We start from the raw sequence: 23,836 nt of genomic DNA, 5'->3' as shown, positions 1-23,836 counted from the left end.
ACAGTTTTGTTTGTTTAATGAGAAGTTTCACTGTCAGCACCTTTAGGAAGCTTGCTGTGACTGCCATGCTCTACAAAGCAGTATACTACTTACCAACCTCCATCTATTGGCACAAGCATGGCTTCACCATCTATTCTTTAACACAGTTTCAGTTCGCTAACTGCCTAATGTCTTTAAATTCAAGAAATTGAACTAGGGGAGTTGCATACAGGTACATAAGATGTACCTACCCAGAGCCAGGAACAGTATCAAACAGCAGCAGCCTCCCTGTTCTCTCTGCAAGCACCCATCCTCCTTTGCTTATCACCCTCAGCCACTACCATCTCCAATGACAGGAGGCTGGTTTTTGATTTCTAAGAAAGTATTGACTTCCATGGGCCTAGTTTCCCACAGGAGCACTTCAACCTCTAAAATCAGATACTGAGGTGGCACTGCATTAACATCTCTGCCATCAGGTACGTGCAAAAACGGTCTTGAGCTGGAGCAGCTTTCCTGTCGGAGGACGTGGGAACAAAGCACACCACTGCTGCTTGCTTCGTGATCATGCCTGGTGGGAACATACCACCGAGGAGAAGTGAGGTACCTGTCTGGGCAGCAGCTCACCAGTCAACAGTGAAGATACAAAAAACATTTGACTTGGCTTCAAGGTAGAAAACAAAACTAAACTTCCTGAACAGCTACAGCATAAGAGGAAAGCATCACAGTTGTACATTAACATGTTACGCACATAAAGGCTAGGCTAGGTTATATGGGGTTTTATTCTATAAATTTATTCTGTAGACCACACCTCCCATTTATTCAAGGTCCTTACCTTCCATATAAAAGCTAAGGGGAACATAAAACTGCGGATGGCCTTACATGTCAACAGTCTGGGCTTCAACATCATTAAACACATTACAGTTGGGTGCTGCTGCTGGTCAATGGGTTTTCAGTTGCTTTAACAACTACAACATACAGACAGATATGGGACGTAATTTTTTATTAATAAGAGATCATATTTTAACTTTGAAAAGAGTGAAATTAAAAGGTGTATTAAAACATACCCACTCTAAGCAATCTATTTTTCTTCAGTAGAAAAAAAGCATACAACAGGTAGAAATACTATATACACAGTATATCAGTCAAGTCATCAGCCCCTCCAAACATTGTTTTGCAAATTGGTACAATGGTATTAGAATATACCATCCAGTTACAGTCCCGCATGAATTTTACCTTTTGACTTTTTCATTTAAGACAAACCACTAAGCACCTAGTTCAGTTTATTGATCTTAAAATACATACAAGGTGGTACTGTATATGAAGATACCAGTGTTAAGCTTTTACTTCTACTTATGTACTTTTAAGATCCTGCCTTGTTAATATGCCTGCCTCATCAATTTGGCCATATGGAAATCTGTAATTAACATCTCCATTAAACAGAGTGCTTTCTGACACTGAAACACGATTAACTGTATCTTAAATAGCATCTCTTGCATTAATTTCAAGCAGATTTGTGTTGTCTTTATTTTACAGTGGAGGCTTTCAGCCTAAAATATAGACCACTCTAATATATAAGGAATTTATGCCATCCTTTTTTTTTTTTTCCCCTTAAGAAAAAAAAACCAACCAGAATGTTAGTTCTTAAATTAGTTTGATGCATAAAAAGAAAGCAAGGGGGAAACCCACAAATTGCATCCTTCTCTCACAACATCCTTGGAAGGGGAATGTCAATACACAGACAGGGCAGGCACATGCAGAGCAACTGATAGAGACCACAGCGTGGCAGACTCCAGCTCTTAGCCTTACATCTGGCCTTAGTCCATTTGAGCTGTCCATCACACTTTCAAATACAAGTGGTTGCTGCTGGTTGCACCTTGGTCCATCAGCTGACACTGCTGACGAGCGGGTCGCTGCACAACTGGAGAAGGCCCTCACAAATCAAGCTACAGCAGCCTTCTTGCACCAGGTAGAAAAGGTAGCAAGGTTTGAACCTTTTGCTTAAGTCTCACTTAACAACACAGTAATTGAACTATTACTGCTCTGCTGAGCAAGCTGTAGCAGGGTCTGACATGTGGTTCTTGGCATGTCGGTGTGTGCTCCATGCTTCAGAAGAACCTCAACTGTTTTTGTATGCCCTCCTTGTGCAGCCAGATGAAGAGCTGTCAACCCTTCATCGTCAGAAACATTGACATTTTCTGAACTGATAAGTTCTTCTACTACTTCAGAGTGCCCGTTTTCTGCAGCAAGATGTAACGCTGTCCTATTTAAAGGGCCTCTGGCTAGAACACTGGCCCTTTCATCTATCAGCAACTTTGTTGTTGCTAAATGGCCGCTGCGAGATGCCAAGTGCAGAGCGGTGTATCCTTCTGCTGTTGCTGCCTCAATGTCTGCACCGTGTTTAAGGAGCAGCCTCGACGTGCTTGTGTGGCCGGTTTCAGCAGCTATGTGGAGCGCAGTCTGCAAGAGCGCATTCTGTATGTTGACATCCGACTCCAGGTCTATGAGAAGGCGAGCGACACGGTAGTGTCCTCGTTGAGCGGCCAAGTGTAGCGAGGTCCGTCCATCCACGGTCTGCACATTCACGCTTGCACCCCGCTGTTTGGCCAGAAGCTTTACAATGGGGAGATGACCTTGCCAGGCAGCATAGTGCAGTGGCACCCAGTCATCCTTTCCTTTGATGTTCACGTTAACACCTCTTCTCAGTAGGATCCGCACAATATTCTCTTGGCCATACTGACAGGCTATGTGGATGGGGGCTCTGCCTTCAAAATCTACCTCGTTTAAGGATGCATTCTTATCGAGCAGCATTTTGGTGCTGAAATCATCCCCGTTTTGGGCAGCAAAGTGAAGAGCAGTCCACTGATCCTCATCTTTGGCATTAACATTGATTTTCCTAGCCATAATCAGCTCCACAATGCTTTTAACTTTCTTCTCAATGGCTATGTGAAGAGGGGTGGATCCTTTCTTGTTGGTGAGGTTAGGGTTAGCGTTGTACAGGAGGAGCCATTTGACACATTCTTCTTGACCAGCTTCAACAGCCAAGTGCAAAAGACTGGAGTTCCCATCTAAAACAATGTCAACATCTTGAGGCTGGAGGATCTTCATCAGTTTGCTGGTATCTCCAGTTAAAATGGCCTCCGTTAGCTTCCTCTTCTGTATGTCTGTAGTACCAATATCTAGATGGAGATAAGGAAGACATTTTTTACAATGAGGGTGGTGAAACAGTGGAACAGGTTGCCCAGAGAGGTGGTAGATGCCCCATCCCGGGAAACATTCAAGGTTGGGTTGGACGGGGCTCTGAGCAACCTGATCTAGTTGAAGATGTCCCTGCTCATGGCAGGGGGGTTGGACTAGGTGACCTTTAAAGGTCCCTTCCAACCCAAACCATTCTATGATTCTATGAGAAAGACACCATCATATTCAGCAATGACTTCACTGCAAAGAAATGCTCTCTGCGCCCCCCACAGTAGTTTCAGAACAATTTCAGGTCAGATTTGGAGCCCCGCTTACTCTTATTTTGTTTCTTGTGAAATGAAGAACTAAGGATGCTGTGGTTGATCTCTCTGCACTAATCATTGTTTGCGTAACTGGAAAATAGATGCCTGCTTTTTGCAGCACTGGACTGCAAAGGGAGGGCTGGGTATGTAACAGCATGGGTCTTTATTACAATGTTCATGGGTGCTGCTGAGAAGGTGGCTTAGTATAACTGAAAAAGCCACAAACTCAGCTGACCTGACTGGGTCAAAGCTTTAGTCCCGCTTTGAGCGGGACGCTGGACTAGGTGACCTCCCTTCCAACCAACCTTTACATGATTGACTCTGTAATTACTTTGATGGAAATTCAGGTCACTTCTTTTGAAAAGTAAATGAGATTTATTATTTCTCATTTGCTCATGTTTGGGAACCACCTTACTCTTTTTTCTTTTTTAAAATAAATACCTCCAGTAAACAAATTTGTAGTGCTGACAGCCAGAGAAAGCAAGGCTAACAGTGATTTCTAGAGTGCTATTCTTTTTATGACTACTCTCCAATCCACTGACTCCCATGCCCCAGTCCAAACAACCCCAGAAAAACAACAAAGAGAAACCTGACCATTACCTGAACTCTCCCTTTCAAAGGAAAGGGAAAGAGAGCCTCTGGATGAAAAAGCTGAATCTACAGATGAAACTCCTGAAAGCCGCTTGTCACTGGAGGCAAGTTTGGACTCAGAAGAGCTGCGGCTGAGATCTTCAGGGCCTTCCATAGTCTGTGAAATCCCCGAATCCAGCTGGGACAACAACTCTGAGAGACTGTAATCCTTAACTGATGGGAGAGCAGGATCCTGTTTTGGCTGGGATAATGCAGACATCCCCTTCAAGAAAATCACACAAACATTTTAGAAAGGTCTAAACAGAAAACTGAGCATGAGGCCCTACAGGAAGAAACATAAGTTAGTTTGCAGGTATCCTTTAAGCACTCTTCATATTAAATGAAACCTACCAATAAGGTCACTGAAAATTTTCGGATGCAGGACAGCAGCTTTCATCAGTACTAACACAGCCACTAAAGCCACACAGCTCTTCTGTCTACAGCGTTTATTAAAAGATCAGTCACACCCACGTAGTTCCAGCCTTTATTTCCTAACTGTCCTGCTCTCCCTCAACAGTCTAAGATCCACTTGCACTCAGTCCCGTACTGAGGTTTTCCTGAGCTGGACTATGCATCTGCTGTCACTTTTGCATTCCAGCCCATCATCAAGGCCCACTTCTATCAGGCAAGAAGGTTCTCAAAAGCAGTAAAGAGAAGGTTGCTTGAGAAGCTACAGGTCACAGAGGAACCTGTTCCTTGAAAAACCTAGTGTGCTTGAACAGGAGGCAGAAAGAGAAAATACCTCAGGCTGCTGCTCTGGGGAATTCTTGGTGTCCGGGTCCTGAGTTATAATTTCTCTTGTTTCATCTTCTGGTTTTTCACAAAGGGCCTCTGTTTCTGAAGTTATCTCTTTGAAGAAAGCAAGAGAAGGTTTTGGGTTTCTTTTTAGTAGGAGACTTTTCTGAGATGCCCTGCTGCCTTTCTCTATCATTAGAGCTTAACAGTTTTGAGATACCATGGGAGAAAGACTCCAGTTTTGACTATTCCACCTAGCACCTCATTGGTAGGTACAAGTGGGCAGCTAAGCAAAGAGCGCATAGGACTGACTGAGCAAATAATTTTCACATTCAGACCAGACTGGTGTTACATGGTGGCTACACTGCAGGACTAGGAAATGGGAACCAGTCTAGTGTTGGCAGATTTCGACACGTGTTTGGGGCACAGGGAGAGGGAAGAGAGGCAAATCTCTCCCATTAATGCTAAATGAAGCTACCTTGAGATAGCACTTGCTACATTCTTCTGCACATTTGAATTCATAACAGGTGCTTTGGGCAAGTTCAAGCCTTTCACCCAAGCTGCCTTTTATTGGCAGAAAAGTGATGGTAAAAAATGTTTTGTTACAAGAAAACAATTCAATTCCTCAGCATACAACAGTAAATGTTAAGAGCCAGGGCTTTCAACGCTTTGGATTTGTGAAAACCACACCGACTCCAGCTTGGCATATGCCCTGATACACACAGTCAGAAATGAACATAATTTCTGGCTAAATGGATCTTTTGATTCAGTACAGGTGTTTACATAACACTGTCATGGTCAGACTTGTCCCCAGATAATCCCTTCCTCCACAAATGAATAAGTGGCCTGTATCATTGCCTCTACCATACAATGTGCTCTATTTATTCTGTCACAGAGGTTCACAGCATTTACCCCAGGGATTAACAGAGTCCTGAGCAATAACGTGACTCACAGAAGAATAAATGGGCAGCCAAGTTACGAGGAAATCTTACCTTGAAATGTGGGCCGTTCACCAGGATCATCTTGCCAACATTTTTGCATCAGTTTGATCAAGTTATTACATGAATGAGGTCTGGATTTGGAAACAGCAGGTAGCTCTGGGCGGTGGCCTTTAACTACTTTTACCATAATATGTAAAATATTGTTTTCCTCTGTAAAACAAAAGCACACAAACTAAGATCTCTCAGCAAAAGGAATGATTTCTCTTTTGTCTAAGAGCCTTAACAGCGTATTAGGCTGAAACTTTGTTTTGATGCAATTTTTTAGATTTAGAGTGCTTTCTTTTATCAACAGGGAAAAAGAACTTGGTCTTATTCTCCCACAGTACATTCGTCAATGCAGTAACACCTACGTCCCATGTACCAGTTAAAAACAATTGTCAGTGAGCGACTGTGTTCTTTTTTCACTCATAAAAGACACAGAACCAAAGGAAGGAGAGAAAAAAAAAAAAAGAAAACCTCAAGAAGTTCTTTGCTGCCTTTCTTTGTATTTCCATATCTGCTGTAGAAAAACTGAGCCACAGCTTTTATTTAGACCAGGTACCTGAATTTTTCAGAAAGGTGAAAGAACAACACAAACCAAGCAGCGCAGTAATGTGGCTCTTGACTCTGAAGTCAGCCACTGGGCTAAATGGAATCTCTCAGAGAAGAATTAATAGTAGGCTGGAACCTGTCCAAGCATGCTTGCTATACATAGGCTAGTCACATATACAGGAAAAGTCATAAAGATTAAACAGCAGCCTGTTGATCAGTACATTTACTGTAGGGTGGGACAAGGCTTATTCTCACAGACAGCTTTTTTTTAAGGAAAAAATTTATTTTTTTTTAAAAGAACAATCTACAAATAAACTACAGAACCTCTCTACAGAGAAGCTGTTTCTGAACACAGCACAGTTGCCTGCCAGTTGGCTTTGCTCTGTGCTGTTCCTCGTTGGCCACAAACATGTCAGAAGTCTGCGCAGGCCACACACTAATCCGGATCTGCGCAGCAAACTCCAGCAGAAGCAAAAAGGCGCAGACTAGGCCCCCCACGAGGCAATATGGGTTCTGCTTTCACGAGGTAGGACAAAGGAGGACTTTTATTTGTGATCAGAATCTGAGAGCTTAAAAGCATCTACCACACAAGACTGTAGGAATTTGCAGGACACACATGTAATCTGGGGCTGGTGGGGCAGGAAGCGTGCTTATCAGTAGGAGAAAGGAAAAAAGTTCTAACAAAACCCACAATACACAGAACTTACCTGCAAAAGGCTTCTTCTGTGTAAGAACTCCCCAAACCACAATGGAAAAGCTACAAATAAATGCAAAAAAAAATTTCTAGAAAAGCTTTAAAAAGAAAAAAGGCAAAAAACCTCACAGAAGTATAATTTATTTTCCTATGTTCTCTTTCCTTGTCCTACACTTCTGCATCTAATTCAGTTGATGAACACACACAGCAAGATGCAGCCAAGAACCATGATTCAAAAGTCTAGTTTTTGCACAGAGGAACCTGAGGCAGCAAACATACGGACTTGCTGGAGGCTTCTGAATTCTTGGTAACATTTACCGACGACTCCAGACCAACACTGACAAAAATCACACAGCAGCAAAGCATCACTGTGGATTTTATTTAATATTTCTACCCTGCAAGACACTATTAAGAAATGCATTCCATTTAGAATACGACATATCTTTTAATCTACAGCTATGATTTCCTTTTCCTAATAACCTTACCATGAAAGAACCCCCAAAGACCTAGTGATGAAATCCACTGAAGATAACTTAAGAATTTTGTCACAGACTCGAACAGTAGGTCAGGGTGTACCTTTTGATGGGGAAATTAAAGGTGGGCAGAGTGCCTCCCATGCCAGTGGCTAATAAATGTTACTTGGAATAGGAACACTCAAGACCCAGGATCAGCTGCAGTTTGTTAAAAGGCCTCTACCTGACAAAGGCTTTGCAAAAAGCAAAGCAAATGTGACCCTTTGCAAGATGAGGCTCAAACTAGATTTAAGGGTTTCATGCTCCATCAGGTGTTATAGCCAGAAAAAGAGGGCTCGTTTTACAGTATTATTTAAAGTGCTTTTAAGTGTTTTCATAGTTAGCTGACCTGTACACATCATGTTTGGTGTCAAAACACCTGTTTTTCTCTTTGATGCGCTCTGGAGGAAGGTACGCAATTGTGCCACACAAGCCGTCCATGCTGATGTCATGGGAATGGGACAAGCCATTGCACTTTGCAAGTCCAAAGTCAGAAATCTGCAAAAAATGGAGAAGGAAGAGGAGAAGAGAAGGTGCATGCGACCATTAGACTTTGGAAGCATTAATGAAAATTCTTCTGTAAAGAATAAGAGATGTAACAGGATGACCCAACAAAATATATAGTGAGCTGCCATTCAGAAATACTAAGCTAAGAAAACATCTCTGGAAGCATTATGCTATGGTAGGCTTTTCTTTATGGTTAAGCTGGTGGAAAAAAAAAAAAGACAAGCAGTTTTTTGCAAGCAGCGGCATGTTAGCCCATTACATAGCAAACAACACACAGTCAAGACAATTTATTGTAATTTAAAACTAGTCAAATTTAGCTAGTGCAAACTAATGTAATTATTGGTCCTGCCACCCCCTTTCCCTATGTAACCTGACATTGTATGCTATATTTAAGTGTTCTGAGCACCTCTTTTCAGACCATGAGCTCTCCAATGAGTGCAAGAGAATTGTTCTGTCAGATATTACTGTTACACTGACCATGCCAGCAAGGACTAAGCCCAACACCAGAGGCACCAAGCGTTAAAAAAAACCAAACCAAAACACACACACACACCAAAAACCCACAGAGGGAATTCTTTTTGGCAACTAGGAGACACAGCAAGTTGGTGCAGTGACGCAGTGAACACAGCTGAAATGAACAAAACAAGTGACAGCAAGTTTATAAAAAGGAAAACACACCTCCACTTTAATTTGAAGTGTCAAGAAAATATGCATTCATTTGCTCTCAAAGGCATACCAATCATCAAGCAAACAGATCGGCAAGGAATTTCCTTTGTCTTACTTATTTCTCACTGGTCAAAAATGTCTATTATGCTAAGTGGGAATTTCAAGAAAAGTCAAGCCTTTTTGGACCACTCAGCCCACTGATTTTTGTCTACGTTAGATAAGATTCCCACTCCCGCTCCCCCCCGCTGCCCCAACTTACATATTTTTTTATCTAATAAATACTCTGGTTTTTCAATGACTCATTCCCCTTTTGATCTTCACAGCTTTTCCTTTGAGAAAGTTCTCTCTCAAAACAACAAGCATCATTAAAAACACCTTTTTTTCTTGTCTTTTTTTTTTTTTTTTTTTAAATAGGCTCCAGCTTTCCACTTTCAGAAGTTTCTGTCTGAAGATACCACAAAGCTAGTTGTAACATGCATCCATTACTGGAAAGGGAGGAAACTGCTGCCAGCTTCAGCCTCCTGGAGAACAGGCAGGCTACACAGCCATCGGTCTTCAAATGTGAGGAATCTCCCTTTGCCATAAAACAAAGCAACCCACACAGCTTCAGGAAGAACTTCTCCCAGGGACAAAGAGCTCAACAGAGACATTCTCAGGAGCTGTAGAGGTCCTGTACCCTAGCACACAGGTATATCCAACCTGTTGTCCATCTGTATCTTAAACCTGTAGTGTAATATGAGAATGACTTGAGAAGGAAAAAAAGAGGGGAAAAAGAGGAAGAAACCAGCATCTGGAAGAACAGTTTCTCACACTGGTAGGGCTACACTCTCAGAGCTCATGCTGGCCTCCTCAGCAAGCCAAGCATTGGAGTCCAGGAAAGCAGTAAATAGTCAAGAAACCCAGGTTTGCAAGCCAGCTTACCCTGGGAAGAGCTGAATTGACTGCCCCAAGAAGTGCTGCATGAGTTTGGGGCACTTAGTGCTCCCCAGGAGAACAAAAGCACAGCCCCAACATCACACGAGCCCGTGATGTCAGGTTAATAAAGGAACTGACTGCTGCAAGTCTGAACAGATCCGACTTGGTGAAGCGCTGCTATCCTTTGATTAACATGAAGCAGAGGCTCGTATGCACCTCAAGAAATCCATACGGCACGCAGGTGTAATTAAAGTAATACACCTTCCTCTTTGTCTAAACAATACCGGGTTTCCTACTGTGTAAGTCAAGAAATAAAGATGAAATACAGACAGGACAGTGACACTCCTGCATTAAGAGCCACCAGATATGTTGCATGAATCTAAGGCTAGGGGCTAAGACAGGAGGCTAGGCACAGTAGGTAGATAGAAGATGTCCCAGTCTCAGCCTACAAACCAAGAAATTGCTAAGGTACATAGTATACCCCCCAGGCTAGCAAGAACTTTACCTTGGGAACCGGCCCCTACCTACGGTGAAGGACTAGGTTTTACACCAATTAATAGGAAATTAATCTGTAGAGCAGAGCTTCGGTCATACCAAATTTTGCAGAAAGCACTGGAAATTGGAATGATCTTCCAGGCTGCAACAAAATAGTAAGATTCTGCAGACAGCTTTTGTGGCTTTTATTAGTTCCTTTAGGGTAAATTTTCCACACTGCATGGTGTATTTAGTCATGCAGTTTCTTTAAACGTCAGTGGGAACTGCGCAGTGGGTGGAAGACACAGCCATTTAACTTACCTATTTTGCCTTTAAATTGCTTGCCAGGTACCTAGTTCTGCAACACAAGGCACCCTTGCTGGTGAAGACAGTGAAAGTGGGGCACCTACCTCTCCCCACTTCTTCCTCTGCATCCCCGCTAACCCTCGCAGCCCTCCCCAGGATCTGCCCTGCCCCACAATCTGACAGAACCCGTAATCTCACTCCTCACATCAGTTATTTCAGGTGGATCCCATCATGCTTCAAAAGCATACCTAATATCAGCAGAGTTAAGAGGAGACATGAAGGCGACAGACTGCTTCATGCAAAACACGTGGTGAAGAGGTAGAAAGACAAGGAAAAAAAACACTGGCCAAAGCCCACGCAGACAGTGGGATTGTTCATGTTCAGACAGCTCACTTGGTCTCTGCTCTTTAAAGGTCTGCATGAGAACAAACCCGTGAGTAGCGACTGGGGAGGGGGGCTGTACATGTTTTCCTGCCCACTTCCCAGCAACACCTACTTTACTGGGAGATTCCAAGATCTGAAGATCCCCCCCTTCTTTTTTTTTTCCTGTTTTGTTTGTTTTAAATCTATCCTACTGAGCACACAGGCCTGTCTCTGCTTCTGTCATTCGTGAACATTTCCATTCTAGTTTGTAAAAAACACTCACTTGCAAAGTTTTAGATGCTTTGAGTTCGTGAAGTTATTTTTTGGACCTTTTTCTTTTTAAAAACTAGTAGATATGCTCACGTAACTACAGTCGTTAGTACAGTCAGCTATTCCCAAACACTGAGGGGATCTAGCTCCCAGGGACAAAATCAGTGCTTGGAAAGTGCTTTCACTGATGTCTCCTGACAGGCCATCCGGCAGCATGCACTCAGCTTCTGATGCTGCCTGTCATTTTTCTGCAAATAAGACTCAAGAACCCACTGCAATGGACTAAGGGACAGAGTTCACCAAAAGGTTTTCTTCATCAAATAGATAACAAAGCCATCAGATTAATTTTTAATCGCTGATGACATATCCAGTATTTATCTCTGTCCAAAGTCTCTGTGCACCTGGATATTGAGACTGCCATCACACTTGTCTACAGGGTTTTTGGTTGTTTTGGAGTAGGGGGGGCTTTGTTTGTTGTTTTTTTTTTTTTTTTTCTGGGGATAGGGAAGAAAGGCTGGTTGTTTTAATTTTGTTCTTTAAGAAATGCCAGAAATTTTTAAGACTCTTACATGGGTCACAGATTTGGACCCAAAATTAGGAATAAAAGCTAATTCCAAGTGTAGACACAACCAGCATCTGCACTTCAAACATACGTCTTTACTTCAGTGTTTATAAACACACTTCAGTTAGCTGCTAAAAGAAGTCTTTCTGAAACAGACTATATTTCCATCCTTTTCCAACCTGCCCTGAAACCTTAACTCCTCAGAACCTGTTTCAGGTGCAATGTTTGCAATGCTTTCTTCAGAAGCAGCAGAAACCAAAGCCACAGTCAAACATCTATTTTAATCCATCATAAATCTGCATTACCGTAACAGGGATGGTCTCATTCCCTCCCCTGTGCCACCACAATTAGATCAATTAGAGAACCAATCAAGGTGAAAAACAGCTTTGTTGGCTGGGATTAAAGAGCCATGTAACAACAGCCCTACGTGGAAGGCTTGATCAGGATGGGTGGGAAACAGGGAGAAGGGACACACAAAACAAGAAAGCCTCTTCTCATTTCTAGTAACAGAAGAACATTTGCAGCTGATAAAGAAAAGTAGCTGTGTTAACTACATCAGCTAGTCTAATAAAAAGAGACAACTGCTCTTTACCACCCTGGCCTCTGGGTATTACTTCGACCTGCAGTTAACGACCTACATCAAGAAGCTTTCTGATAAACCAATTTGCCCTCTGACTAGGTTTCTTCTAATGCCATACTCAGAAATTCTGCAGCCCTTTCTTTAAGCGAAGCAAATAAAGGTGAAGACCACAGAGGCAACCTATCCATGTTTAGTAAGACCATCAGCACAGCACAACACAGCAGCAAACTTCACACTCCACGCTGGTTTAAACTGGAGCACTGGGGGAAGAAAATAAAAGCAACTACAATGAGCTTAAAGCAGTGCACAGGTGAGACCAGCTCATCCTGATTCAAGTTCTTTAAAAAACAAAATCTGGGAGATGAAAAACAACTGGCAGGATTTGCCTGTGTGTGTATATCCACAAATATACGCATGCGTGCGTGTGTATGTACACACATATATATGACAAGATGATGAGCTGCAAAAAACAGGCTGGATAGTAAGAGAAACAAGAACTTACAAATAATGCTTTTGCCCAAAAGTGTTAAGTTGCAGGTTGACTTCATTTTAAATACCTGAACAAAAAGTAACACTCATAACCATGAGATATTGAAGATAAGAAACCTGGGAAGCAGCAATAGAGAGAGCATGCGGGCATGGTAGCTGGCAACAAGTTAGGGTATGAGATTACTGCACCTGTGGGAGGTATATTCTCCTACCCAGGGCCCTGGGGAGAGATCACATCCGAGCAGGGCACTGGAATGTGGCATTGATTCCTGAGCGCCACCTCCCCGCGAGCGATTGCCACATCACAGGGAGCCCAGGGGAGACATCCAGAACGCATATAGAGGGCAGGAGAGCTGAAGAGCAAGCTCATAAATAGATTCACCAAAGTGGTCTGGTTAAGCAAAAACTAGGTGTTAGACAGCCGTAAGTATTGGCAGGCTGTATACATGGAACACCGGAGAAAGGGCCAGGGAGGATCTTGTTGGTACAAATGGAAGTAACAGGCTGACATTAAGGAAAAAAAACCCGCAGGCTGATCCCTGCTAGCAAAGCCTGCCCGGGTATGGAATAATTCTCCCAAGGAAACCACACTGCTTAAGGCAACCAAGATGGAGCAGGACATGGCAGGAAAGAGACCTCCCAGCTAGGGTTCCTGTCGGTACTGAGCTCCACAACCATTTGCAGGGGAGGAGGCAGGCAGGCACGCATCCACCCTCCAAAAACAGCAAAGCCTTACCTTGCATTGTTCATATTATATACATATATTTAAAAATCACCAAGGAATCCCCCAACATGCCTTTGGAAAAGTTACTATCCGTCCATTTATACCCCTGCTCAGTGCTCAGGCTAATCCTGTACTCTTAATTATCTTCCCAAGAACAAAATTCACCACACACTTATGTAATACACAGGAGACGGCTTTATGATATGGAGGCACCCACTTGATGGTAAGTTCTGTGCAACACTACTGCATTAGTCATCATCCTCACTTGGGGTTTTTACAGTAAGCGTTGTGCTCGTAAAAGAAGGATGGCGTGTTTCCATTTAACTAGCAATGTGGCACAGAAGCATTTCTAATGTGCTCCACTGGAAGACTGTCTGTTTCCTGGCTCAAGGGCAAACAGTTTATAAGAGTCCTCCCTACCTCCAAACTCTTCTTTTGCAGTCTGCAACATCTCTTCACTCACCTTAGGATTCTATTAGGGACAGGTCACCTACTAAATTAATGCTAATATTTAAAAGTAAAAACACTTCAATCATTGGCTCCATTAGCCTTCCAGCAAGAAAATGCACATTAAATCAAGCTGCAGGGTCTGAAATTTAATTACAAGTTTCACATCACACAAAAAGAAGGTTTGGGGCCACATTTTTAAAGTGGAGGCGCCTCACAGAATAGGTATATCTCTTATTTTGCATATAGGTTCCTGTGTCTGCTTTGCTGCTTGGAGGGGTTTCCAAGACGCCTGCAGGTGTAAAAGGCTGCTGGCTGGGAAAAGGTTTGGATTAGACCATTCTTTTCTGAACTTAATGGAAAGGGTCCGAAGATCTTCATGTGTTTCATTTACAGAGCGAGTAGCAACAGTTTAGGGATGTCACCAATGATCTCACCAGACACTTTTTTTATTTTTGGTACATTTCACACTTTGCCTCCTTGTATTACATCACTACCCAGATATAGGCTATACAGCAGGCAGAATATAAGGCAGCATTTCAACCTCCTGAACAGTGAGAAAAATACAGCCTTCATATCTTGCTTGGCTCATGGATGAGTCAAGAATCAGGAATTTAAGAAGTTATGCAAGCAAGCACAAACTTTAGGTAAATAATTACTTAGGAAAGGCCTCTCAGCACCAATGTGTGAGAATATACTTTCAACAGTTCAGACCCTGATGTTCTGGTCATAATACCATGAACCACCTGCAGACGTCTCCTGTCTCAGAAAGAAAAACCTTCTGAGAAGTAAACCACTAAGAGGCCTAGTAAAAAAAGCTGACTGTCACAGGTGTGATTTCATTAGAGGCACACACCTCTTATGGCTCCAACCCTCTCATGACATTAGGAGAGATGTTTTCATTTAATGAACACTTCAGTTTTAGAATGGTACAACAAGACCAAAGCCATTTGGCCAGTTTGAGGGGAACAGGAAAACAGGGAGCAGATGGATGACGGCACTGATAAAAATCTATGACTACTTGTACTGAGTTATATCAGCCAGCCAGCCAGCATGATTAATCCTGCAGTTCTATGGTTAAGAGTTTGGCCACTGATTTGGGGGGGTAGGTGGGGGGAAACACCCAGGAAAAAAAGATGTGTTTCAGTCTTTTTCCTCTCCAAAAGGAAGGATCCAAAAGCAAGCACAACCTCCTTAGCCCACTGTCAAAACAGAACCTCCAAGAGAGAAGGCCAAGTTTGCTAGCTTACTCTAGAAATGGATAACATTTTCATGCTGATACAGCCACAAAAATTCCCTTAAGTGACCTCTGGTATGCATAACAGTCAGGCCAGAGACGATTCTTCACTGTGCATGCTCTGAGCAAATGAGAGAAGAAGACTGAGTTGCCTCTAGGAAGGCTTCTCTGGAGTCCAGCTGTAAATGAGATTTGGGTATTTAGTGGAACATACAAAGCTAGAAGGACCTAGACAGAACAAGGTTACTGCTGCGAGCTGTGGAAGTGACAGATGGTTTAGAGGTTCACACTGCTTTTCTCTCCCTGTTCTCATCTGCCTCGTGCCCCTACTGCAAGAAAATTTATAGCAGGACCCATTAGGTCTCAAAACCAGAGTTCACTACACTAGTACCCTCCTAAAATTTCAGGAGAGTTCTCACAAGGTCCCTAACTCTACCTCTATTTATATACCAAAATAGTGCATAAATCAGGTAGATTAATTTGGGGATTGAAGGAGTTGGGTTGGCGGGCATTTTTCTAATTCAGAAGGAATGTTGCTGGTTTCTCTCAGGCTTTTGAGTTTGGCAGGAGCCATGCGAGAGTATTCAGAAGGTGGGTCCCTGGCACAGAGTGCCCAGTGCATACCTTGACATGGTAGTGGGCATCGAGCAGGATGTTTGCAGGCTTGAGGTCCAGGTGGAGCAGCGGAGGGGACATGCAGTGCAGGAAGTTCATCCCCACAGCTGTCTCATGGATGATGCGGAAGCGCAGTTCCCAGGGCAGAGGCTCAGAAGCCAGGAGCTTTTCCAGAGACCCTGTTTCCATGTATTCCATGACCAAGCCAACCGGCTCTTTACAGATGCCATAAACAGGAAGGATGTAGCGAAACTTTGCCATTTCCATCTTCCTGGCTTCTTCCAATAACTCCATGCGCTCCCTGGGTAGAAGAGAGCAGATGGTGAAGATGGAGTAGCTGTTTCTCCCCCCACACCCCCAAACACGCACAAAATATTTTTAATGAAACTGAACACCATATTTCATGATCATCACTTGGCTGAACCGTGGTACATCTCACCAGCCTGTAACTCCAGGCACACTTCCACATTTACTTTGTTTTATGCTTCTAGTGGTAAGCAGCTCACAGCTGCTGAGCCACAGGAGAGTTGTACACTGCAACAGTGCAGATATCCCTAGAGTAAAGCCCATCTCCCCGCTTTGATGTTTGTGCTGTGCTGTTCAGAATGAGGACAGTACATGTAGCACCCAGATTTACCACCACTGTAACTCCTTGGGCTAAAGTCATTAACTTTTTGTGAGTCATAAGACTGCATTAATCAGGAGTGAGCATGGACAGCATTGCTTCAGCTGCCCTGCTGGCACAGGCTGCCAGTGCACAGAGCCAGGCCTTGGGAGATGAATCCCTGGGACCCACCATTTAGGAGCAAGCTGCCTGCTGTAGCTACGGGGACACAGCAAAAGCTTCCTTGTCCTCAAAACTCAAATTTGGTGACTCCGATACTATGGTGGCTCAGCTTCAGGAGATGCCGAAAACTCCCAGCATGCCATTTTTGGTGATGTAACAGGCCCAGCGCCAGCACGTGTAATGAACACCCCTGGGTTGTTTACGGGTCGCTTTAGCCTGACCCTGCAGAGCACTAAGCATTACTCAGTCCAACCTGCAGCATCCCAGGTCAAGACCCTGAATTGCCATGCCCCCCTTCTGCACCTCACGCACGGCCTTTGGGCAGCAACAGCCTGTGAGGGCCCACCGGGTGTTGAGTTGGAAAGAGGGAACAAGGGTTCTCTCCCCAGGGCAACTGTGCCCACAAAGACGTCCACACATGATAGATAAAAAAAACCTTCAGTCTCTCAAAAACAACATTACTAGTGACAATGGGCACTTCCCAGAGCAGTCTGGGGCCACGGGTACTGATGCATCACCGTTGCTGCTATCCACCAATTCACAAAAGACGACACAGGGAGGTCAGTTAGTATTTCCTGAACAGACCCTCTCTTATTACATGACAGCTCTTGTAACGTGCCCAAGATGTGTACACTATGTAATGGAGAGCAGCACCTGAATTAATAGGACAAAGTTTTAACACAAACCCTTGGTAAACTGAGAGTCCTACTTTAAAAGAAAAAAAGCATTGCTTTGACACTCTTCCACCCCACGCAGGTGTTTTGAGATGACCAGCTCTCCTGGAAGACCTCAAGGTTTAAATGTAAAGCTCAGCAAGAACATTCACTGTGATGGCAACTGATCAGAAGAAAGATGCTCATACCCTCTGCAAGGCAGAAAGCTCTGCTGCCTGTCCCCTCTGCCAGTCCCCAGGTGTTTTTCAGCTCTCAAGGACCGATCCTAACCTAGCCACAGTTTCTGCCCTCTGCTACTAAGAAGCGATGGCAGTTACCACCACGGGAGCCTCTGCCATGGCAGAACTATCAGCTCAAACTTCTTTTTTTTAAAGTCCGAGGCCAGCTAGAAGAACTCTCCACTTCTAAAAAGAAATGCCAAGTCCAACCTTACGGCAGCAAAGTCTCCCCTTCCCGTGTCCCACCTCTCCTGCCGATGCCTGGATGACCCAGGGGGCAGCACACACCACCCGTGCTGAAAAATAGCCTGCAAGGGACCCTCAGTGCTCTCACGTGTGAGCGATTTTGGGAGCTGTCATTTAGCCCTTAGACACCGCATTAGGACACTCCCGTGACCCCGTCCCTTTCCCCTCCACTTCGCCTGCTACGGGAAGAGCAGAGTCGATGTTCGCCCAGACAAGACTGGAAATGCAGCCTGCTGCCTGTTTCTCACCAGCTGTAGCAGCCTGCAATAACTCAATGCAGTTAACATTTCATGCTAGGGGCGAGTCTAGCCTAGCAAGAAGAAGCAGACCTATTTCAGAGGCAAGATCAGACTGAAAGATGGTTTAAGAGGGATGTATACACCAGGAGGAGAAACAAAAAAAAAGATAAGGGAAATCTTTTCTCCTTGTTAACCATGTTGGCTCCTGCTGCTCCCTACAGCAACTTTCTTGTGAAATAATTGCCTTTGTAGACAAGTACCCAGTTTGCTTTTTGGCACGCTGGAAGGGAGCGCCTCTGAATAACACAACCAACTCCTTGCCCCCAAGCCACATGCATAGCCAGCATAATTCACCAGGCTTCAGCAGGCTGAGCTCTGGAGTCAGGGATGTAAAATACCTGTCTGAGCCCTCCAAGGCAAGGCAAGAACACAGCAACAGCTAAAGCCTAAAAAGAACCACTAGACTCCTGGGGACGGGGTTCCCGTGCTAATGACGGCCTCAGAGAGCATCACCAAAATCACAGGCATCAGCTGCTCAAAATGGGGCACTCTCTTCAGTGGAGAGAGACTTTCCAGTTTCAACAAAATTAAAAAAGCTCCCTTCTTCTTGGACCAGACCCAGTAAAGTGAGTTAACTGACTAGTTAGCAGGCAAGTGCCCTTTATCTAATTTGCCTGTTTAAATAAAAACCCCATACAACAATTGCCACCTTTAGCATCTTCCCATACTCAGAGTGCTCAAAATTGAATCAGAATCAAAGTACAGCTCAGTCATTAGCCAAGTGCTGGAGTGCCCTTGCATTAATCGTATTAACACAAACAGCTCGTTAAACCAATATCTCCTCCAACAGGCAAAGATGAAAGGTCTTTCCCTTTCCTTTTCCCTTAGCAAAAGGTGCTACTGGCACTCAAAAGATTCTTAGGCTTCTCAGCTCACCCACTGTCTCAATACACATTGCTAATGCTGCAGCAAAGAATGCTGTAGGTATCCTTCAAGTTCACATTTAACACATCAAAGTATAGGGCGGGAGTGGGGGGGTGTGTGTGGAGCGTGGGGGTGGATATGCTGCTTAGTTACTCCCAGTGCTTAGAAATTATTCTGCACTAACACTTCTCTCCAAAGCGGAAGAAAAGAAAAGCTCCTTATTAGGCTTCTCAGGCAAGAGGCATGGGGCTAGCCTCTATTATAACAGATTTTCTTATTTAACATCACACAATTAAAGAGTCAGAATTATCTTCTCTAACCATCTTGGCTCCATTCCCCTCCCCCTCTAGTACTATATCCTAACATTATGGTAATCAAAATTAAAAAAAAAACCACCAAAAACAGAAAAAGCTTGCACACAGGACAGCTGAGCTCATGTAAATCATGGGGTGCATACACTTCCCCCTATAACAGTACTAGAAGATGGGGGCACACACTACAAGAGATCTAGCACTAGGTTCCGTGCCAGACAGCACCTCTGTCAGAGAAATCAATGACAGATCACCCATCTTCAAAGCCACCAGAATTATTACATGAATGGGGGACCTCTGACATCCCCAAAACAGCTGTCTGCTTCCACTCAAAGTCAGACCCCAAATGGATAGGGCTGCATTCTTTGGATTCTCCTGGAGACACAAGGGACTTACTCCTGCCCACTGCCTCACTCCCCAGGGCCCAACCCTTGTACCACAAACCCTGCCACAAGAACAGCAAGAATTATGACTATATCCATGTTTACACGTATCCAATCTTTATGCCCTAGAGATAACACTGTTATAAAAAGACAACTTTAAACTCGCAAGGCAGTCCTTGAAGTTTTATATTCCCCCACCACTACCACCACATTGCTCTAATGGGGTCTGAGACAGAGCAGTTAAAGCTGCTCCAGAGAAACTCAAAAAGCCCTGAAAACCTGTAATGGGGCTGGTTCTGTGAACCACCTCCAGGCACAGAGCAGCCAGGCTTCTCCCAGCCCAGCCCAGGGAAGATCCAGCCCTGCACAGCCATGCTGTTCGCCAGTGGAGAATGCAAGTTACCACTTGATAAACTGCTGGCAGTGAAGATGGGGTCCACAAAAATACAACACCCCTGAATTTTTTCAGGGACTGTCTTGTCTGCATCATGGCAGATATTTAAGAGCATACAGTGACCTCTGCTCTGCAGGGTTCAGCTTTCATGACATCCACACTGCTGATCCTCACAGAAGAACATGAATAAGAGAAGAAAAGAACCACCATTGCATGGTCAGGGAAGAATATGTTTGGGGCAAAAAAAAAAACGTAAGAAAATCCCTTCTTTCAGGTTAACACAGATCTCAGCCCTGCTAGCAGACCTCTGCTGCATAGCTCTGGTACGAGAGGGTCACAGGTTAATCTGGACAGCTAGGCTCACCCCTACTCTTTAACAAGCACAAAGCAAGTATTAAGTTCTACCTACACAGCCAGAGACTGCCAGAACAGACATCGTTCACCAGCATCACCTAAATAACACAGCATCTGCTAACAGCAAGGCATTTCTAAAACTTCCCATATGTCTAAGTCCTACTCCATTCCTAAATCCCAGCCCTGCAGAGGAAGGTACCTGTAGGGCTTTGCTCATTTTTTTCCCCCATCAGGAAGGCAGACCTTTCCACCTCCATGCCCTATAGTCAATCCCACCCGCGAGCCTTCTCTGGGAACTGTTACATCGTTCACACTCATTATAGTCTGCACATTTACATTTGGCTATCAGAAATCCACAGGTTGTTTTCTCTGAGCTCACCACCCTTTTTCTCCAGACCATATTTCCATTCTGGCCAAGAGGGGTAAAGAGAAGAGACTTTGCGCTCCCCACTGCAAGTCCTGGGGGAGAGGCTCCTCCACCTTTCTGGGTCACACACTCTTTTCTTCAGGATTCGATTGAAGCTTCCCCACCTCGAAAGCATCTCGAGTCACGTGCAGGAAATGTGATCACAGCAGACAGAAAGTGAGAGCAAGTAAGGCGTTAGGACAGGGCTCGATCACCTGAGGGGGCTTGGACTTAAAGGTAAAAACACTTCTGGCTGTACGTTCAGTTTTACTTCTGCTCGAGGCCACTTGGCTCTATGGTGTGGTAATTGCCAAGGGAATTACTCCAAAACTCTGTCTGCAGAAACACGGTAAGAGAGACTACAGAGTATTACCACCACCAAGCCATTACAAACAGCGTCTTAATGTGGTACCAAATAAATAAATAAGAAAAAGCCTCTGTTTTTCAGTGAATGTATCCGACGCTGCTGGTAATTCTCCTAACTCTGCTGCTTCACAGGGTTCCAAGAAACATCTAGTCAAGTTAATCTCCTGGATTAACAGTCTAATTACACAGGCTTGTTTCAACCTGTGAACTAAAGAGGTAGTGTTTTATTTTGCCCGTGTCCCCCACCCCACCATTTCAATGGCACAAGTTTCTTACAAAACTTTCAGGTGAAAAGTCATTTTGGGGGTCAGTGTTACCAGCTACCAAAAGGGGTTTGGTAGAGCAGCCTAAGAACCAAAGGAGAAGCATATACCAATTCAACTTAGCTTTATTTTGCAGAAGCAGCCGTATTAAAGGCCAGGGACCCTCCAATTTCTAATTACTGCTCCCCTTAAACATCTGCAGCACAAATTCTGCAGTAAAACAAACACATTAGTGTTTCAAGGATCGGTTTGTTAAAATTAACCAGGAGCTGCAGGAGCCCACACCCTTAAAGTTCTCAAATTCTCAAGGCATTTTTGTTTAGTGCATTGCATGTTCATATGGCCTCTCCAGTATCTGCACACCTTATAGCTGCTGAGGGGCAGGCGGTTCTCTACTGCTCATTGAAAATATTAATAGAGATTCGGTAGCAACTCTCAAAATTAATTGTTCATATTACAATAGGTGGCGACATCCTTTGTCTCTGACTGAAAATTACGTTTTGAGTAGATTTCTAAATGTGGTCTGCAAGTTAAAAGTATAACAAATGTTCTACCTTTTTAAGACCCGTTTTAATTTTAACTGCAAAATCAGTCAGCTACAATACACATTTGATTAGGCCTCAGTAAGCATCGGGTTTGAACTCTACTTTGAAGTTTTAATGGTAGGAGGGCTTGCAGCTTAACCCAATAAAACTGCCTCTGCAACTTTGAGTTTACTCACAGGCAGCGCAGTTACCCTATACATATATTAAACTCTCCCTCTCCCCTGTTAAACAAGGAACGTTTTTATCTTATTTACTATGCCATATAAGCTATGCCTACGGCAAAGCCAGGGATTCAGATAATAGGCAGGATGCGCTAGTAATCGTGTAGAAGATGGGCTTACAAACATTTTCAATCTTGAGCCAATTTATCCCCCTCCTCCTGCAGGAACCTCAACAAGGGAAACTTTTTGTGACTGAACCAACCCACATCTCAAAAAAATGAGCCGCAGAATCAGCTCATGAGTTGGCAGAGATCAAGGTGGAGCTGGAAAATCTCCATGAAGGTGACTTGGTCATATTCACCTTCCTCCACAGAAACGCTGACCTGCTGGGATATCATTACTGTCCCTCGGAACAGAAGGATGTTTCTAAAGATGCATCTGACAGCTCTCCTCTCCTAGGAGAGCACAGCTGCACTCGATAGGCCCCCATCACACACAGACCGTGTAAGCACGGTGTAGCTGATCGTCCTCCACCATGGGCCGATCATGGAGGGCAAGTGAGCTGGAGGGGGTTCTCGCCATGCGGCATCTTTACCTGCGATACAACACGGCTCCACCCTGGACTACCCAGTGAGGACACGTCCTGGGCAGAGGTGCTGGGAGAAGCGCTGGCCCTGAACTGAAGCCAGGGAACGTATTTCCCAGCATGTCTCCTTTCAGTATCCAGTCCTGAAAGCACGCCCGCCCCTGCAGCACCCACTCCCCAACACCCCCCACGCCGAGCCCGCTGCTCGCCCCACCAGCATCTACCGCACGGGAGTCAGAACTAACGCCTCTGCAAATGCAAGCTAAAGGGCTGGCTTTTTACAAGGTAGGGAGATGACTGGAGAGAGACACGGCCCGTCTGAGAAGCCCCCAGGTCCCATTTGGCATTTCCACTCCGGCGCCTGCCGTTCGGGACTGCCTTCGGTGACCTTTGGAGCTGCAGCAGGCGTAGCACTTCAGTGCAAGCCAATACACGCACAACCACGGCAGGGCAAAATACTTTGCGAACGGCTCCGAGGGAATAGGCAAGACCTACACTGCAGCCGAGCGGCGGCTCTTCCCGAGCTGCTGCGAGTGGCTAAGTAACACAGCTCATTCTTTAAGGGAGGCCAGTCCCCTTACGTACGATATAACTAAAGATGTTGGTGCGGGCTTCACCTAAGTGTGGCAAAGGCCACATTTGCTTAGGGAATATTTAATTGTACAGCTCTCTTTGCTGGGTTTAGTCAGACCTTCACACCCGCTGTTGCTGTAGGTAAACAGGGCTGCAAGACAGGCTGCAGCCACAGCGCTCCCGCTGTGTTTAGCACAGGGCTGGGTTGGTTTGTCCTTTTTCGAGTAGGCTCCCAAAATCTGTTACTCTGGGCTCCCGGAACGGGGCTGGGCTACAGATCGGGGAGCCCTCATTCGTCCCGCGGCTACCCGCCTGCAGGTAGCCGCGGGGCTACTGAAGGCTGCGAGGTACATGGAGAGGGACCCTCCGGTGCGGGAGAGAGCCGCTTGCCCCGTTCCCTCCCTCCCCCGTCCCCACCGCCCCTTACTTCTCATCCACATGGAGGCTGGGCGAACACTTGATGGCGAGCCAGGTCTTCCAATGGAGGTGACGCACCTTGTACACCTGTCCAAAACCCCCCGAACCGATTTTTTCCCAGCTGCTGAACTCGCTCTCTTCGAAAGTTTTCAGCAGTCCCATGGCCCACGGGGACCCGCTCTCCCGCGCCATAGCTGCCCCTCGTCCGCCCGCCCGGCACCGCGGTGCGCAGAGCAGCGCCGCCGCCCGCCCAGG

The 23,836-nt window shown here is 44.9% G+C and overlaps 1 protein-coding gene across 1 annotated transcript; it reads right to left on the bottom strand.

The window, feature by feature from the left end:
• RIPK4 (receptor interacting serine/threonine kinase 4) lies at positions 1–23,836 on the bottom strand. Its single transcript, XM_075099507.1, has 8 exons — positions 23,592–23,836; positions 15,744–16,035; positions 7,929–8,077; positions 7,081–7,130; positions 5,834–5,992; positions 4,849–4,955; positions 4,077–4,329; positions 1–3,155 (listed from the first exon to the last, which is right to left on the bottom strand). Exons 1-8 carry the CDS (start codon positions 23,771–23,773, stop codon positions 1,978–1,980), a joined length of 2,370 nt encoding a protein of 789 aa, XP_074955608.1. The 5' UTR covers positions 23,774–23,836; the 3' UTR covers positions 1–1,977.

This window comes from Phalacrocorax aristotelis, chromosome 1, assembly GCF_949628215.1.
Source record: "Phalacrocorax aristotelis chromosome 1, bGulAri2.1, whole genome shotgun sequence".
NCBI classification, from domain to species: Eukaryota; Metazoa; Chordata; class Aves; order Suliformes; family Phalacrocoracidae; genus Phalacrocorax; species Phalacrocorax aristotelis.
This window is presented reverse-complemented; position numbering and strand designations above follow the sequence as displayed.

Excerpts from the sequence above, each read along its gene's own strand:
- RIPK4 (XM_075099507.1), bottom strand. The coding sequence starts at position 23,773 with ATGGCGCGGGAGAGCGGGTCCCCGTGGGCCATGGGACTGCTGAAAACT. Across the intron at positions 8,078-15,743 it reads ATGCCCACTACCATGTCAAG|ATTTCTGACTTTGGACTTGC; the intron begins GTATGCACTGGG and ends CATTTTTTGCAG. Across the intron at positions 4,956-5,833 it reads TGAACGGCCCACATTTCAAG|AGATAACTTCAGAAACAGAG; the intron begins GTAAGATTTCCT and ends CTTTCTTCAAAG.